At 39.1% G+C, this 17,187-nt stretch overlaps 1 protein-coding gene across 3 annotated transcripts in view; it reads right to left on the bottom strand.

The window, feature by feature from the left end:
- Positions 1-17,187, bottom strand: part of CDH6 (cadherin 6) — a 124,606-nt gene that overhangs the window by 21,330 nt on the left and 86,089 nt on the right. For 2 of the 3 annotated variants that reach the window (XM_059173708.1, XM_059173706.1), the window contains exons 3-6: positions 9,979-10,273; positions 6,449-6,568; positions 4,279-4,446; positions 1,812-1,999 (exon numbers count right to left, since the gene is read on the bottom strand). In XM_059173708.1, coding sequence (XP_059029691.1) covers positions 1,812-1,999; positions 4,279-4,446; positions 6,449-6,568; positions 9,979-10,273 — 771 coding nt within the window. Of the gene's footprint in view, positions 1-1,811; positions 2,000-4,278; positions 4,447-6,448; positions 6,569-9,978; positions 10,274-14,233; positions 14,255-17,187 lie in introns of those variants that run through there. The other variant, XM_059173707.1, reaches the window with a different exon arrangement.

The raw sequence follows: 17,187 nt of genomic DNA, 5'->3' as shown, positions 1-17,187 counted from the left end.
GCAAATCTTGGGTGAACAAATATGACCACGTTGCTTAGGGACATCACCATGCAGTGTGAAATTGGACAAAGGCACGGGAGTTCAGATACCAAGCCCTCCTGATGAAGAGCGTGGGCTGAAACCATGCCCGCTGTGGCCTTGCAAGTGGGTGCATGGGGGCAAGTTATAATGGACGGGAAGGGAACCTGGAAGCAGGAGTCTTGTAAGACCTCCTTTAAAAAAACAAAATTCTTGTATTTGACTAGAGGGACCCATGTCAGGGGCAAGTTGGCAAATACGTGGTAGATTTTTCTGTTTCAGATATCGTCACATCTGGCTGTACTTGAAGACTTACTGAGTGTTTTAAAATTTTCCAGTATCTGGATCCCCACCCTGGACCATGAAACCAAAATATCTGTGGTGGGGGCGGGAATCTGTACTTTGAAATACCGCCTGCAGTGAGGCTGATGTGCAGCCAGAATTGAGAACCACATGTTTACATCATGACACCCTTTACCTCATTCAGATAAAATAGATTTAATTTTTTTTTTTTTTGCATTGCATGAGTTGATAAAATATTCCAAGTGATATCCTGATAAGGGCATTGGGCTAATTACTTGCGAACGAAAGTAATGATCATTGCTGTCAGAGGTCTTTAGGAAAAGTATCTCTACTTCTGGAGACAAAGTGAACCCAAATGCTTATTGCTGACTTTTAGTTTTAGATGATGATATGACAAGGCTCACTAGAAACACAATTAATCAAGACATTAGTGAATGTGATTTAGTCGGCTAGGCAAAATTTCAGTTTGAATCTGATAAGGCACTAAGAAAATTAAAAAGGTTAATGCACACTAATGGGCTTCCTAATTATATTACAGTATAAAACATTGGTCTGAGTGTCGCTTAAACATGTTTTATTGTGTTTTCAGGTATTAAGACATGTAATCCAAAGCTTAAGAGGAAAGAATTTTCTCGTTATTTATATACACCTATGCTTATCTTCACCAGTGAATATAACAGTGTGCTAAAGGAGAGAGAAAATATTACATCATCCATGAGGGTAGTGCCATCATTAAAAAAAGGAACCAAAATTAATGTATTTTTAGCTTTGGCACATGGTTTATTGGTTTTAAATTTTTCCACACTTGTGTGTACTGCTCTGTGGAGCGAGACAATATTGTGGGGGGGGGGGGATAAATAGTGAGTGAGTACATAGGACAAAAATTGGAATTCAGAAGTATAAAAAACTTTTTATCATGTTCCAAAAAGTAGCTAGAGCTCATAGGAAATTTGTGTTAATTTATTTTTGTGGTCTTTTTATATCCTCTCTCTGATTCAGGCCATCTTTACCACTGCTTGTGTTACTCTCTTCCTTCAAAGCATGATCAGAATTTATATCTATACACGTGTTTGTTTGTTTATTTGCTTCCTTGTCTCTTTTCTGCCTTCGATTGGCCGTTCTGCGAAAGCAGAGACCATTCTGTTGAATGTACCATTGCACCTCCTGCATCTAGAACAGTGTCCGGTACTGTTTGTTTATTATTCATGGACAGTATTTATTTTATGTACTTTAATGTGTATTATTTATTTGTGTCATTTATTTACTTATTAGGTTCTTAATAAAAATTAATTAAAAGTATGAGATTAATGAATGCTTCAGATTATCGGGGAATTCTAAAAGCCAACCATTAGACATGGTGTTTTAAAAAAAAATAATTAGTAAAATAAGAATCTAGAGGAACATTCAGGTAAGATGTGATTACCCCAGTTACTCAGGGGCTGGAGAAAAATGAATGTCTCATTTGCATTGTAGTTAACAAACGGCATTACCTTTTTGACAGTAATAACCCCTTCCTGGGTTTCCTGGTCAGTGACGACATCAAACATGTCCAGCCCCTCTCCCTCTGTAATGCTGTACTCAATTTCAGCATTTTCTCCCATGTCAGCGTCGCTGGCTTTGATCCTGCCAATTGGTGTACCCGGTGGAGAAGATTCAGGGGTTTTAAACTGGTATGTACCTATTAATCACCAGACAGATATAAGTCAAGCACAGATGAAGGATACTCTATCATAATAAACACAAAACCCATTTTCTAACAGTTCTTTCAGACATTACTACGGATGCAGGCGGATCTGTACTTTCCTTGCGATAATTAATGGAGCTCTATCCTTACATCCTTACTTTCATGATTGTTAAGAATATTTCTTCTGTCATGACCTGTCTCTTTGCAAATGAAGAACACTTTTCTTGTCCTGTAAATGGCACTCCAGGTTCATGGGTGTGATGGCAAGGAAGACTAAGAGGCTTGGTGGGGGGGGGGGGCTGCTGTACAAGGTTTCGAAGCCCCCGTTAACTAATCTTAGCAGAAAGAATGGGAAAGAATTTAACCTGACCTGTGACTTTAAGCTAATTATGGGGTAGTTCTTAAAAGGGTTCTTTGTGTCACTGCTAATAACAACTGGAGGTGGAAACAAATGACAGCGATCTGGAGGATGTATCCAAGCAGACACTCTGTCACTCACACAGGGAGCTGGTCTGGCTGCAGTTAGATCCCTAACACACAGACACATTGAGAGAGAAAGCTCTTAACTGTTTCTGTGACTACTCCTTTCTTTTAAATTCCTAGGCATTCTATGCCTAGGTTTCCCCCATTCTTCTGTCTGTATTGCTGATTTAAAACCTGTATTTCAGGGGCGCCTGGGTGACTCAGTGGGTTAAAGCCTCTGCCTTTGGCTCAGGTCATGATCCCAGAGTCCTGGGATTGAGCCCCACATTGGGCTCCCTGCAGGGAGCCTGCTTCTCCCTCTGCCTGCCTCTCTGCCTATTTGTGATCTCTATCTGTCAAATTAATAAATAAAATCTTTAAAACCTGTATTTCATAGATGTACACTTTCCTTATGTCCTCATGTTGCAAAATTAGTTTAGGGGGTTTAGGGGGACTGCATGTGAATTTCAGTTTAGATCTGCCAGAGCAGCATGTACTTAGGGTCAAAAAAAAAAAAAAAAAAAGGCACAAAACTTATTTTACTCTCACCCGTTACATTTTGCCAACCATCCGTGCAAATTATTTTGGAGAGGACATAGACTATGACATCACTAGAATTGAGTCAGGCAATAATAATAATATTCATCCATTCAGTAAGTGTTGGGCTCATCCTTGGCAAAATGATAACACAAGCCAACGTTTTCCTCTAGAGTTACTCTCCCCTCCTGAGCTTTGGTACATTATGCAATAATGATCACAGGCTAGCCAAGGAGAGAGCAAAGTGAGGTAAGGTCCCAGTGGCATTCCAGGTGCTCCTTTTGTTTTCCTTCCCCGGGGCATTCCTTTATTGAAAAGGAGGTTTTTGGGCAAAGTACTGCTGATTCTGATCTTGTCATGTCAGGCCTCTGTGAGGGAAAATTTTAGGGTCCATAAAACCTTTCTTCTACCCATTAAATCAGAGATTTGTTTGATACTCTGTTTTGATTGAATACTTGAAAAAACTAAAGAAAATGTAACGATTTCCTGTTGACCCATGTGTATCTCCATTATAAAAGAAGCCCCTATTAGCTGACCAACTTTAAAGAAATGCCATGATTGGGTTAGTGGGCTTTCTTTTTAATGGTGGGCACCTATTTTCTCAGGAAGACAGGATTCAAGTAGTTTACTTAGATCGTGTAAAGAAATGAATTTTGTTCCTGGAAGAAAAATTATATTAAAGCCAGTACCCACTGAGGTGTTTTATATGAAGGGCTCTAGGGTACTGCCTGATATAAAGTGGGCATTTAAGAATGTTGCTTTTCTTTCTTTTTTTTTTTTTTTCTGATCTAGCCACGAGAGTTAATGACTTTAGAGATGACTTTTTGTATCTCAATTAACCATAATATAGAAAACTATTTATGATTACAAAAGGATTAAGTACATAGTTATTTCCCCAGTTGTATTTTTAGAAACAGTAAAATGATAAATCCTCCCCTTACAAAGCTTTGTGAGGATTTAAAAGAGATTATATGACTGATTAAATTCACAAAACATAAAGTCAATTTTTTTAAACAAATAGAAGCATGCTTATGTACATATGTTCTGCACAAATAAATTTATGTTTGTGGCAGGATTTTAATAAGGAAAACTATAACAATGAGATTAGCTTTCCAACCAATAACCATATCAGAAATTGCTTAGCTAATAAATGTATGGTTCTTCCTGAGATCACTAATATTGATAATTAATAATAATGGAAATAAATATCATTCTTAAAGTTAGAGTTTTACAAAAAGTACACTGAAGAAATTCCTTCAATGAAATGTTCCTACTCTGGGGAAACCGGGGAGGATTGTCGTTGACGTCAGTCAGCGTGATGTTCACTGTGGTGGTCCCAGATAATCCCCCCATCTGGCCACCCATATCCTTGGCTTGAATCACCACTTGGTACTGCTCCCTGTTTTCTCGATCCATGTTGAGTAAAGCTGTCTTGATGATACCTATGGGTGTGAAATTCAGAAGTGGAAAGGGATGTATTAAAAATACTTTATCAAGTCACTTACTTATACAAACATGCATAGTTATCTACAATATATAATACACTATATAGATGCCATGGGTGACATAAAGATGATCGTAGATAGCCCTTACGCTGAAGGCAATTACAACCACATAAGGGAGACAGATCCATTTAAAAAAACCAAACACCTATCACACGTGGTGAGTAAGTACAAGTCAGTTCTGCAGTAGCAGAGATTGTAGGCGGTATAAATATCATGTGGTATAAGATAACACAGCAAAATGTAACTTGGCATGTGTTACAGTGCTTCCTACTAAGCTGCTTGATAAAAGACATGTAAGTGTACTATGAGGAAATTGTTAAGCCATTTCCTTGAACGGACTCTTGAGTTTCACTTTACTGCATCAGCTAATGGCTCATCAAATATACCTACCATAATGAACATTCGGAGGATTTTCTAAACCACGAAACTATGGTCTTAAGAAAACACAGCATCAGTTCTCCCGTAATTACCACCCGTATGATCCTAGAGAATAGAAGTTTTCCTAAAGCTGATGTGAGCATGAGTTCAACTGGTCCCAGCAGAAACCAACATTCTCATGTTAGGTCACATTTATCTCTATTGTCAAGTAGTTATAAAATAAGTAGTTGAAAGAACTAAAAGTTTGCCTAATCTCTATGTAGGCTTTATGCTTAAATTAACAACATTCTTTCAAAAATCTTTATAGGCTTTAAAGGCTTTGAAGGCTTTAAAGGCTTTATAACCTTCTCTGGTAGCACATTCCAGTGCTTAACAACTAATGAAGCTGAAAATATCTTTTTTTTTTTTTTTAATTTTTAACACCAATACCTCAGACAACGGGTCAGTTTTATTCCTATAGTCCTGGCTTCCGTGGAAGTGCAGCTGCAACCTGTTCTCCAATCACAGTACTCCTCCATTTACATACAGGAGATATGCTTAGCCTTTTGTCCTTTATGTTGGATATTTCTAATTTTTCATCCTTATTGTTTTTCAACTCAATGTTTTCTTTCTCCTCGGGATTCTTTCCAAGTTCATCACACCTCTTAACACATTGATTTCTAACTGGATGTAGTAATCTAGAAATGTTTTGTTTTCTGCTAACAATAATGAATGTTTGAAAAATGTGTGAAAGGAACTCAACTCCTAGTATGATAGCAAAAATATGTGTAGAATTTACTGTACAGCACAGGCAGTATTTCCTAAGAAACAATTCATCATAAGATAATATGCTACTCTTGGAGAAAATGCAGAAAAATGAGATGTTAAAAAAAGGATTCCATTAAGGAATCCACTTTATTAGGATGGTATCATTTAGGATACACTAGACAATGTTATAGCAAACAATGCAAAACCTTACTGGCTTGACATGCTAACGTTAATGTTTTGTTCATTCTCTGAGTAGGCCAGCAAGAAGTTCTGCTGAGGATAACAGACATCCAGGCTGGAGACCAGTGTCAACAATGGTTTCCATCTGTGATCTCTGTGGCAGGAGGATAGGAATGTAGATTGTGCACCAGATCTAAAAGTTCTGCTTGGAAGTGACTAGCATCACTGCCACATTTATTGGCCTGAACAAATCTCCTGGCTACAACTAGTTTCAGAGCAAGAGAAGGAGATACCAAATAACTAGAAAAAGAATTGGAATTTTTATAAATAGCCCCAATGGCTATCAGAAGGGATTGGTCTTTAACTTCTCCCCAAACTGGAAGAAAAAAAATAACATTGTAGAAGTTTTTCTGAATCTACCATATTATAAACATAATAGATGAAACATCCATTGTCAGATTTCTTGATTGAAATGATGTGGATATCGTGTTTACAAGTATATTGCTGGTATTTGGCAGGTGAATCTAAGAAAATTCAATGACACTGATTGTTTTTATTAAAAAATATGCCAGCTCAGCTGAACATGTCAGTTAAAATTACAGATTTAAAAAGAAGATCAAAAAGGAATTCTAACCTGTTTCTGATTCAACTGAAAAATAGGGCTGCCCCTGTAGGATACTATATACCACTTTAGCACTGTTCCCATAAGTTGGATCATCAGCATCAGTTGCAGTGACTTGGACAACAAATGTGCCTGTAACGACAGAAACATGAATTGAAAATAAATTAAGGGTCCATGTGGATCCTTGATCCACACATAGAAAGAGAAAGCATGATCTTACTTTTGTCCAAAACTATCCTGGCAAAGAATGGAGAACTTCAGGACAGTGCTAGGTTAAATAGTCTTGGATTTCTCACTCTGAAGGAGTGTGATGATCAACATTTCTGAATGTTGTAAGGGTTAGGTTAGAGGGAAGCAGGGGGATGGTCATGACCTTGGGTGGAACCAATTCCAATCAATCTCCAAAGGACGAGATTAGATTCTTGGTAGGGTCATCTTCGGAAGTTATCCAGACCTAAGTCAGTCAGCATCTTGCATTACTTTTTCCATAGGGATTAGTTTCGGAGTTCTCCAATCAGGAAGCCTCTTGTGATTTTGTGAATTCTGTGAATTCTTGTGAATTCTGTGCCATGGGTGCTCTTTCTCCTGGATTGAAATGTGCCTGTCAATGCAGCAGCTATTTTGTGACCTCAGAGATGTCAGCCTGAGGACAAAGCTGAACAGGACAGAAAATTTCAGAGAAATAATTGAACCCAAATCAAACCACGTCCAAAAGCCTACTTTTTTTTTTTTTTAAGATTTTTATTTATTTATTTGACAGACAGAGATCACAAGTAGGCAGAGAGGCAGGCACAGAGAGGCACAGAGAGAGAAGCAGGTTCCCTGCTGAGCAGAGAGCCCGATGTGGGGCTCAATCCCAGGACCCTGGGATCATGACCTGAGCTGAAGGCAGAGGCTTAACCCACTGAGCCACCCAGGCACCCCAGCCTACTTTACTGTTGACTTAAGTATGACTTAAACTGCTTATCTGTTTAAACTAGTTTGAGTTGGGTTTTCTGTTAATTACAAATTAAAGCACCCTAAATTATAAAACTATCTGATAATTCAAGAAGCTGAAAGACCTTGAACCTTTAAAGAGGTAGGGTTGGATTCTCTAATTAAAACCCCAGAGCATTCACAACTGGAACCTATATTTAAAAAAAAAAAAAGGATTGTAATTAAATGCACAAAGAAGGCTATGATATTTTAGATCAGCATTCTTGTTTTAAGGACCACAGTCACCTAATAACCTTCAAAATATTCCTAACCCACATGAAATTCCACACAGATTTTTATGTGTATGATTACATGTCTATTTCATTGATGATCCATAGATTTTTATCTGATTCTCAAAGGGATCTGTGACTTCCAAAAAGGGAAAGGCCTTCTGATGAAGATCATCTCATGGGTGACTTTTGAAATTCATATCAGATAAAACGTAAGCATACTGTTAGAGCACGTCAGCCCATGGAAAGGACAGGGAAGTTAAATGCAGGGAGTATTAGAAGCTTTCCATTGCTTTTGTAATATCTAACCAATCCCGTTTGTTGAATGAATATATTGGACTGTGTTAGGGTCGGATGCCCTGGATGTAGCATGTTAATGAGACAGAGCGCCCATCCTTATAACGTGGGAAGGAAGGTGGGGAGAATGAGAACATTATATGATTTTAGAGCAAGAGCTAATAGTAAAAGTCAACAAACACCCACATTCTTATTTGACATCAAAAATTCAAATGTGTTTAGAATATGATTATCTGGATGTTTTGAGAACCTGTTTATTGCCAGATATTATACCAGGGGCTCTGCACTTTTTTTTATCATTTCATCCACATGATAATCCTTAGGACTTGACTTTTATTATTTTTGTAGATATGCAACCAAAGGATCAGACATTAAGTTCCTGCTTATTAGTAGCTTTTCAAACTTAGGTCTGCTTGACACCAAAGCCCATTTATACCATCCTGCTGTCCCACAATCATGATGTAATTTCTTTAAGATGCCTTAAAAAAATTTTATTTATTTATTTGACAGAGAGAGAGAGAGAGAGAGAGATCACAAGTAGGCAGAGAGGCAGGCAGAAAGGGAGGGGGAAGCAGACCCCTTGCCGAGCAGAGAGCCCGATGCGAGGCTTGATCCTAGGACTCTGAGATCATGACCTGAGCCAAAGGCAGAGGCTTAACCCTCTGAGCCACCCAGGCACCTCAAGATACCTTTTTATATCATCACAATGATGTGTTGATTCATGATAATGGTTAATATGAACATAACTGTGCCTGTGTACAAATGAGAAAGTCTTCCCTTCTTCAAGACCTGTTACTTCTAGCTATCCCCAAATATTTGTAATACATATTAATTCTATCATGGCTTTGAAAGTGAATAGCACCTCCTATAGTTGTGCAGTGACACCTTGCATGTCAAGTTTTGTTTTCTGGAAACTGTTTTCCTGGCTGGTGCAACTGTGTGAGAGGTGCTTCATTAATTCTTCCTGCCTTTTAGTATGTGGAAGAAAGAAATTTTTTTCCTAACAAATCTTCCTTTTAAAATTCTAATCCCTCTCTCTTGCTTTGCTGATGGTTTGTGGTTTTTCTAACAAAACTGAGTGGCTTTAAGTAATGAGATGAGCGACTTCTTGATGAGAAAGATTTAGAGGGTTTACAATCATTTCCATGGATTAGGTTTTTCCAAGTCTTGGAACTGTGACCTAAAACGTTTCTGATATCTGACTCACAGGATTATAGAAAAGTTATTATTATGTAATTTAGCCCTTCTGAAGTTGACACTGAATAAAAATAAAAATAACCCTTTACACAAGTAGCTTAAAAGTTGTCACTGGATCCCATGAAGTATTTTAATGTAGCTAAGTGTGATGTCAGTATGACCTTTTAAAATTTAAATTCTGTTAACCTTCTCCCAATTTAAGCAAATTAAAGCCATACTTGTTAACTTTAAAATTTCTAGTAGAATTGTGCACAAAATATTAATTCATCATATTAATGTCATGAATAATGACATTAATTTCCATCACTTAGTAAAAGATATAACCCCTAGACATCATCATCTGCACATTGTTTTAAAGATTTTTTTTTTTTTTTAATTTTCTTTGGGTCTCTTTCCCAAATACATAGTTAATTAAAGCAAATGTCATTACTCTTCAGTCTGGATGTAAATTCAGGCTTTTGTTTTACAATGGGAAGATCCTCACTTCAGGCCCAGTACCAATATATGCTAAGAGAGGTGGAGAGGGCTGCTTCTCTCAGCCAGGGCAGGAAGTGGTTGAGGTGATGTCTCTTTCTTCCTCCTGTTCTTGCCTGCCATTTTTCATCCCTTCATCATTATAGGAAATACTGTTTTCTTAAAGATAATGATAAAATGGGGCTAGAGTAATATTAGGAAATGCAGGTGCACTTAGAAAAAGGTCATGAAGGAAATTTTTGAAATAGGATAGCTTAAGAATTTAGCATCTAAATTCACTCAACTTAGTAAATTTCACTCTTAGGATCCTTTACTCAGTTGATGTACTAGAGGAGAAACATTGTATGGTTGAAATCGGATCTCACTCACCAACATCAGACATTTCGGGAACAGTGGCCGTGTAAACATCCTTGGTAAATATTGGTTCATTGTCGTTGATGTCATGGATCTTGATGATGAATTCGGATTCAGGCTCCACTGGCCTCCCTGTCCTTCTGTTTATAGCTTGAGCTCGAAGGATGTAAACAGGTTTTTCTTCCCTGTCCAGCCTCTTGGTGGCCTGTATATCCCCTGTGTTTTCATTGATAATGAAGAGATCTCCTGCTCCATCTCCTGAAAGGATATATTTAAGTGATCCATCTCCTCTATCCTGGTCTGAATGTAACTAGTGTAGAAAAAAAAAAATTAAAGAAAGTAAAAGTCAAGCATGTGATTCTAAACTGTTTATCATTATGATGCTTGCTCGCTACGTCAACTTTCATTCAATCCTTTCTGAGGGATGCGGGTTTGGGTTTTGTTTTGTTTTGTTTTTCTCAATTAAATTCTCAATAGTAATGCCATTCATTAATGAATGTTTCCTTCCAATCACGGGAATTTCCAAAACTGGGACAGATCTTATAGAAAATTTGTAATCCTTGTTTTAGAAAAGGGAATTCTAAAAGCCAGAGTAATAGCAAGATGCCCAAGGACACATTAAGTTGGCTGGAATAGTTTCACTATTTTCCTGGCAGCATTCAGATTTTACAAATCCACTCTCCTCCTCTCTTTCATGTGTCTGGACATACAAGAGAAGTGGTATGCTATTGAGAAAAGGGGTTTGGTTATTGAAACAGAGACCTGAGTACATTCTACCTCTGTATGTTCCTATCTTGGTAAATTTAGGGAACCACCCAGTCTTCTTGAATCTTTTTTTTTTTTTTAAAGATTTTATTTGTTTATTTGACAGAAAAAGACACAGCTAGAGAGAGAGCACACGCAGGGGGAGTGGGAGAGGGAGAAACAGGCTGCCCACTGAGCAGAGAGCCCAATGTGGGGCTCAATCCCAGGTCCCTGGGATCATGACCTGAGCCAAAGGCAGATGCTTAATGACTGAACCACTCAGGCGTCCCTCCTTGAGTCTTATGTGATGGCGTTTATAATCACTTTTCTGTGAAGATATAATATTTATTTAATTACTTATGAAATTCAACTCAAAGCATTTGAGATATATTGTATTGTTAGGAAGAGTGCCTTGAAAAAAATCCCTTGGCTAGGCAATTTACAAGGTCACTGAGAACAAGAATATTTACTACTCAGAATTTCATTGAATATAGTTGACGATCTTCTAAAAACTGGAGCCAGACTGAGGTGGAATGGTCTCCATTATGAGGCAGTGTGTTCCCTGACGATCATCAAGCAGAGGCTCTGGTAAAACTGTCAGTGAAATGCATCTGGGTTAAAGGTGGAATTAAGGAAATGTTAATATACCATTGAAACGAAGATAATGACTCTAACTTTGATGAAGTGCCCAGGTTGCCTCTCTCAGAGATGGTTTCTAGAGCACTGAGTTCCTGCAGTGTCCTTGGTTCCCTTTGTCCCATCTCAGAAAAAGTTTAGAAGGAATTTTCTTAGGAATTATCTTAGGTCTTCAGATAAGTGAACCCTATCCACAAATTTGCAGAAGTGAAAATGGAAGAGAACGATTTTAAAATCCTAATTATAAGCATCAGCTACACAGAGAGGAGATAGTTTATTGGGAAGTTAGCTAGTCCTTAAACCTTCTTTCATCTCTGTCTAGACAGAATATGGGCCACATTACAACAAGAATGGCAGTAGTAGCTAGCAATGGCTAAGCCAACTTGGTGTCCCAGTGATTAACACTACATGAAATGCGTGAAGTAGCCTCTTCAAGCACATTTGAAAATAGACTCTCAAGCCAAAGAAGGACTTTGAAAATAAGCGAATCCAGCCTTTCTGAAAGTGTCTCTCATGAATTTTATTTTTATAAAGTGCTAAGGAAGAGGGGTTCTGTGCTCCCATCAGTTTTGGAAATACTTCATCTTCTGTCTTTTTCTGGGGGTGTCACCCAGTGTACATTAACATATTAAAGGCTGTGAATGCCTACAGTTCAAAACTACTTGATTTTATTTAATCTAACTTCCCTGAACATTCTTGTGTGAAGAATCCTTCTGGATGTGGGAATTCCCGAGGACAGTTTTTCAAGAAACACACTTTGGGGACGATGAGCTAACTGAATCCATCATCACTGAGTCAAGACTCCAGTTTATGTACTGTTTTCAAAAACCGTACACCTTGTGTGACAGTCAGAAGCTTAGAACTTGAGCACAAGAAAAGGCCTTATAGATTCTTCAGTGCAACCTCCCTGTTTTTAGAGATCGGGAAACGGTATCCAACGCCACACAGCTAATGCTAGTTAAAAGCAGAGTTTGAGGAAGAGAATATTATTCGTACAATTAGTAGCCTTGAAAGCAATTTGGCAGAAATAATGGAAGATAAATGGGAACAGGGAGGGAATTGCTTAGAAGTGAGACGAACGCAGTTAAGAAATGTAAAACAAAAGAGGACTCCATGATTTGTGTAATGTGATATGCTAAGGAAATGTTGAAACCGTGATTACACAGAAAGAGCCACTGGGGAAAGTTTAACTCTCCATTGTCAAATTCTAATGACTGAAGAGAGCTCTTAAAAAGCGATTTCATTAACTCATGAGTAATGAAACCAACATCACTGCCCATTGGATCTGGCTTCCGGGCAACCATGGTTAGCAAACCTGGCAGAGGGTGGGGGGCACAGCACCAGAGTCCCAAATAGGGGCTGTGTTCATTCGGTCTCCCTCACACGTGTCAGATCATAGCAGAGCCAATTAGCCTCCCTGAGCCAAGATCCTTATCAATAAAATGAGGATAATAGAAGCACAGGACAAGGCTATCAGGAAGATCTAATTAGAGACCATGTACAATATTAACTCCTATGTAAACATGCAGTAAAAGCACATTTTAAGATACGATTCCTGTTATCTCCCCATTCATAATAAGTGTGTTCTGATTCTTATTTTGACTTTGAGAACTTTGTTGTAAGGACTTTGAAAACCCAATTTTACAAACACATGGTATCTCTAAGGCAAAATCTGTCATCAAAAGCTAGTATTCTTCTCCTGGGTGGCAAGTGCTGTCTTTCCACGTGATGAATAGTCTTCTGCCTCCCGCTAGATTGTAGACTTCCCTCGGCTGGGTCTCTCATCACTCTCAGTATGTAATTGTTGCCCACTTAGTAGGTGAATACCACATCTGGCCACAAGATTTATTCAGGTAAAAGTAATCAGAAACTTATTTTTAGATGTCAGGAGACACCATTCCGATGACTTATAGAACACACACCCGAGATGGTATGAAAGGGCAGTGGAGACACCAACTAAGAGTATGAACAGGAGTGCTCTCCAGATCCCCATTCTGATTTATCAGTATTTGAAACCTAGTGGGAAAATGCATCTCTTTACCCAGGCGTTGTCTGATAATAAAACAATTTAACCTCATCCCCCTCGAAGTGCAATGCCTGCGTCTGAGAGAGTGCGGAGAGCAGAAGCCTCCAGAAGCCTTTGTGTGTTCTTTCTCCTTCTGCTGAACTCCCCTGGGGCCACTTCTTTTCTGTCTTCTTGGGGAGAAGAGGAAACAGAAGACATGAGTGCTAGAGAAAGTGGCGGTGGCAACCAGACATTAGGGGTTTATTGAGCACTTAGATTTTAATTGGATTTTTTCCTTTGTGATCTCATTCATCATGACCACTGTAAAAGGCAGAAGTTAAACAACAACAAATAAAAGGTTGCAGGCTGCCCGAGGCATGTTTTTACTAATTTCAGTTTAATGTGGCTGTTCCATTAAGTTTAATCATCTGGCTCACTTTTAACGATTCACCATCAAGTAAAAATTATCCACTTTCCTCAGAAAGTCACATCTCATCCGGGGCTGGCAGGACTTTTTACTACTGTACCTGTAGTGTTCCAGAAGGAGCTGGTGGTCTTTGCTTGCTTTTCTGTTGATTTATTGTTATTTCCAAGTGCAACACATTGACAAATAAATACGGGGACTTGGGGTTGCAGACACAGCCCTGCGGAGGGTCACGCCAGAGCAGTGCCAGGCTGTTTTTACCGCCTTTTTGTCCCAGCTCTCAACTGGATTTGGACTCCACTTCAAAGGTATAACACTAACCGTGCTGATTTTTACAAGCTGATGCCGCCCTATGCCTCCCATTACCCGTGTGTCACTGAGTCGCTGAGTCAGTGATCAAACTGAGTCTTCTTAGCATATGCATCCCTGAGACAGAAAACAGAGTCTAAACCAAAGCTTACCTCCATGACACACCTGGGGGACGACCCACCATGGCCCAAAAGGTTTATGGGATTTTTTTGCTGAGGTAAAAAAAAAAAAAAATTAGATTATGGCGAATATGCTTATAGAGCGTAGTGCCGAGGCTATGTGGCCATTTGTGAAAGGTAAAGGATGACAGTCAGACACATCATACGGCAGCCCAAGAGCAGTAGTGAAAAGGTGTCTGAAAAGGGACTGAACTGGAGAAACTGGAGTGACAGCAGAGAGAGAGAGAACACAATTTTGTTAACTAGATTGAACATTATTTTAAATTAAGAAAATAAGTCTATAATCAAGTTAGGACAAACTGAGGCTTCACTGAAAGAGATCTATCTATCTATCTATCTAGATCTATATCTACAATGCATGATACGTAATATTGTGAAGATTGTGAAGAGCTTGTTGGGTAGAGTTTGTACAAGGAAGACCCTCAACCTTGCTTGGAGTACAGGGCAGGAATTAAAAGTAGATTCTGTTTTGAGATTACAGGGCCAGGTAAATAAAAGTATCTTTCAATAAAATTTTATGTTGTATATTTTAATATGCAGTATTTGAATGCTAATGATCTAGTATACGTTAACTAACTTAATGTCTGATGATTGCTTCGCAAGTGAAAACGCCGGTGGCAGCACATTACTGGGGCAGGTTGCTGGAACTAGTTAGAAATGGGGCAAATTCTCAGGCCCTTCCCACCTTCATAATAAGAACCTCAAGGGGGGGGACCTTCCAGCAATCCCAATATTTGGGTTTGTTTGCTTGTTTTAACATATTATTTATTTGTTTGAGATAGAGAGAGAATGAGCAGGAAGAGCAGCAGAGGGAGAGGGAGAAGCAGACTCCCCGCTGAGCAGGGAGCTGGATGTAGGGCTCAATCCCAGGACCTGGGATCATGACCTGAGCCAAGGGCAGGCACTTAACTGACTGAGCCAACCAGGAGCCCCCAGGAATCTGCGTTTTAAGAAGTCTTCTAGGTAATTCTGATGAGTGTTCAAGTGTGAGAACCGCTGCCTTAACTAGTACAATCACAATAGTTAAGAACACGGACTAGGGTAAGAGAAAGAAATGGGCATGGGGTACCTGGCTCAGTTGGTAGAGCACGAGACTCTCGATCTCAGAGTTGTAAGTTTGAGTCCCATGTTGGGAGTAGAGATCACTTAAAAAACATAAGATCTTAAAAGAGAGAGAGAGAGAGATGGATGGAAATGCTTGCTAGCTACCAGCTGTGTAACTTTGGGGACCTTAGTTAATTTCTCCGTGTTCTCAGTTTTCTTATCTCTATGATAGGAATAACAACCATACTGAGTTTATGAGGACATCGCTCTGAAAATTAATAAAATAATGAATGTAAAATGCCTCACCGGAGGCCTAACTCAGAGAAATGCTTCAATGAATCATCCTCACATCATAAACATGAAGTATTCAGAAGGTGGAAAGATTTGGGTCTGAATTCTGACTTTCCTGCTAATTAGCTAAATTAATTAGCTTAGTTTCATTCTGTCATCTCTAAGGTAGAACTCAGAATAATCGACTTTGCCAGTTATTTCTCCTCTACTTGTCCCTTAAAAGTTGGTCACCGTTAGGCCAATGTCTTAGGTCCTTGTCTTTCCTCATTTCTCATGTTCTCCCCTGATGAGATCATCTCTCTATTTTCCTGTGTTTGAATATTATCTCTGTGCCCTGGATGCTCAAATCTATAGATGACCCCAGGGAAGACCATTTTCTCAAGATCCAGAGTCAAAGATGCATTTGATTTCCAGGAGAGTCTCTTGGACAGCTTACACTCAGACTTCTAAATTGACTTCATCACCTTCTCTCCAAACCTGCTCCTCCTCTGTATGTCCCGTCTCTGTGAAGGCCACCAGAGTCATCCTAGATCCTCCCCTCTGCCTCCATCATCCACTTCATTAAGACACCAACCTCCTGTCAGTTCTACCTCTTACATCTATCTTGACTCACCTACTTGTTTTCCTTTCCACCACCCCAGTCCAAGTCCCTGCCATTTCTCCCTGGTCTGTTGCAATGAGGCTCTCCTAAAACACACCCTGTCTTGCTTCCTCTCAGCCTATTTTCCTTGTTGTAACTAGCCCGACTTAAACAGTAATAATACCACCGCTGAGGATGCCATTTCTCTTCTAATTAAATCCTGCAGGGTTTTCTCTTTACTCTCAGGATAAAAGTGCTCATCTTCACTCCTTAACATGACCTCCAAAGTCCACCGTGGTCTCTGCCCCCTTGCTAGCCTCCTCAGCCTCCACTCTCTCCCTGATAGTCCTTATTTCAGCATACTCTGCTTACTATAGTTTCTAAAGGATGCATTAGTCTCTTTCATATCTCACCCTCTGCATATGGTCCCCTTGGCATAAAGTCCTTCTGAACAACTTTCACCCGGGTGATCCCACTCATATATCAGATCTGCATACTCTCTATTTCCTCAGGAAAGCCTTCCCTAAGTAAGCTATTAGTCTAAGTTAGATTCCTTTGCTATACATTCTTGATTTATTCCCCACTTAGCCATTGGTGGAGTCTATCTCTTTGATGGCTTATTTCCATGTTTCACTCAGCAAATAGCTTCATTGGAAGTTTCATGAAGGAAAGTACCCAAACTGTCTGGTTCATTTCTGTATTCTCAGCACCTGACATACTGGCCCATTATAGGTCCTCAATAATGAATGGTTTTAAAGAATGAATGAATGAGTGTTATAAAGATAAAATTGGACAAAATAATCAATAATCAGTGAGGGTTTTTGACACATAGAAAGCAATCAATAAATCTTAGTGTCCTCCATCTCCTGTCTCACTTGATTTTAGTATAACTCTATGTACCAAGATTCTACATTCCTGAAGGTTCCAGATCACTTGGCAGTCACAACCAAACATTAGGCACATGATTTAATCTGAGCAGTCTGAGGGAGGAATCCAAGTTATTGCCTCAGAT

The sequence above is a fragment of the Mustela lutreola genome, chromosome 5, assembly GCF_030435805.1.
Source record: "Mustela lutreola isolate mMusLut2 chromosome 5, mMusLut2.pri, whole genome shotgun sequence".
In the NCBI taxonomy this organism is placed as follows: Eukaryota; Metazoa; Chordata; class Mammalia; order Carnivora; family Mustelidae; genus Mustela; species Mustela lutreola.
This window is presented reverse-complemented; position numbering and strand designations above follow the sequence as displayed.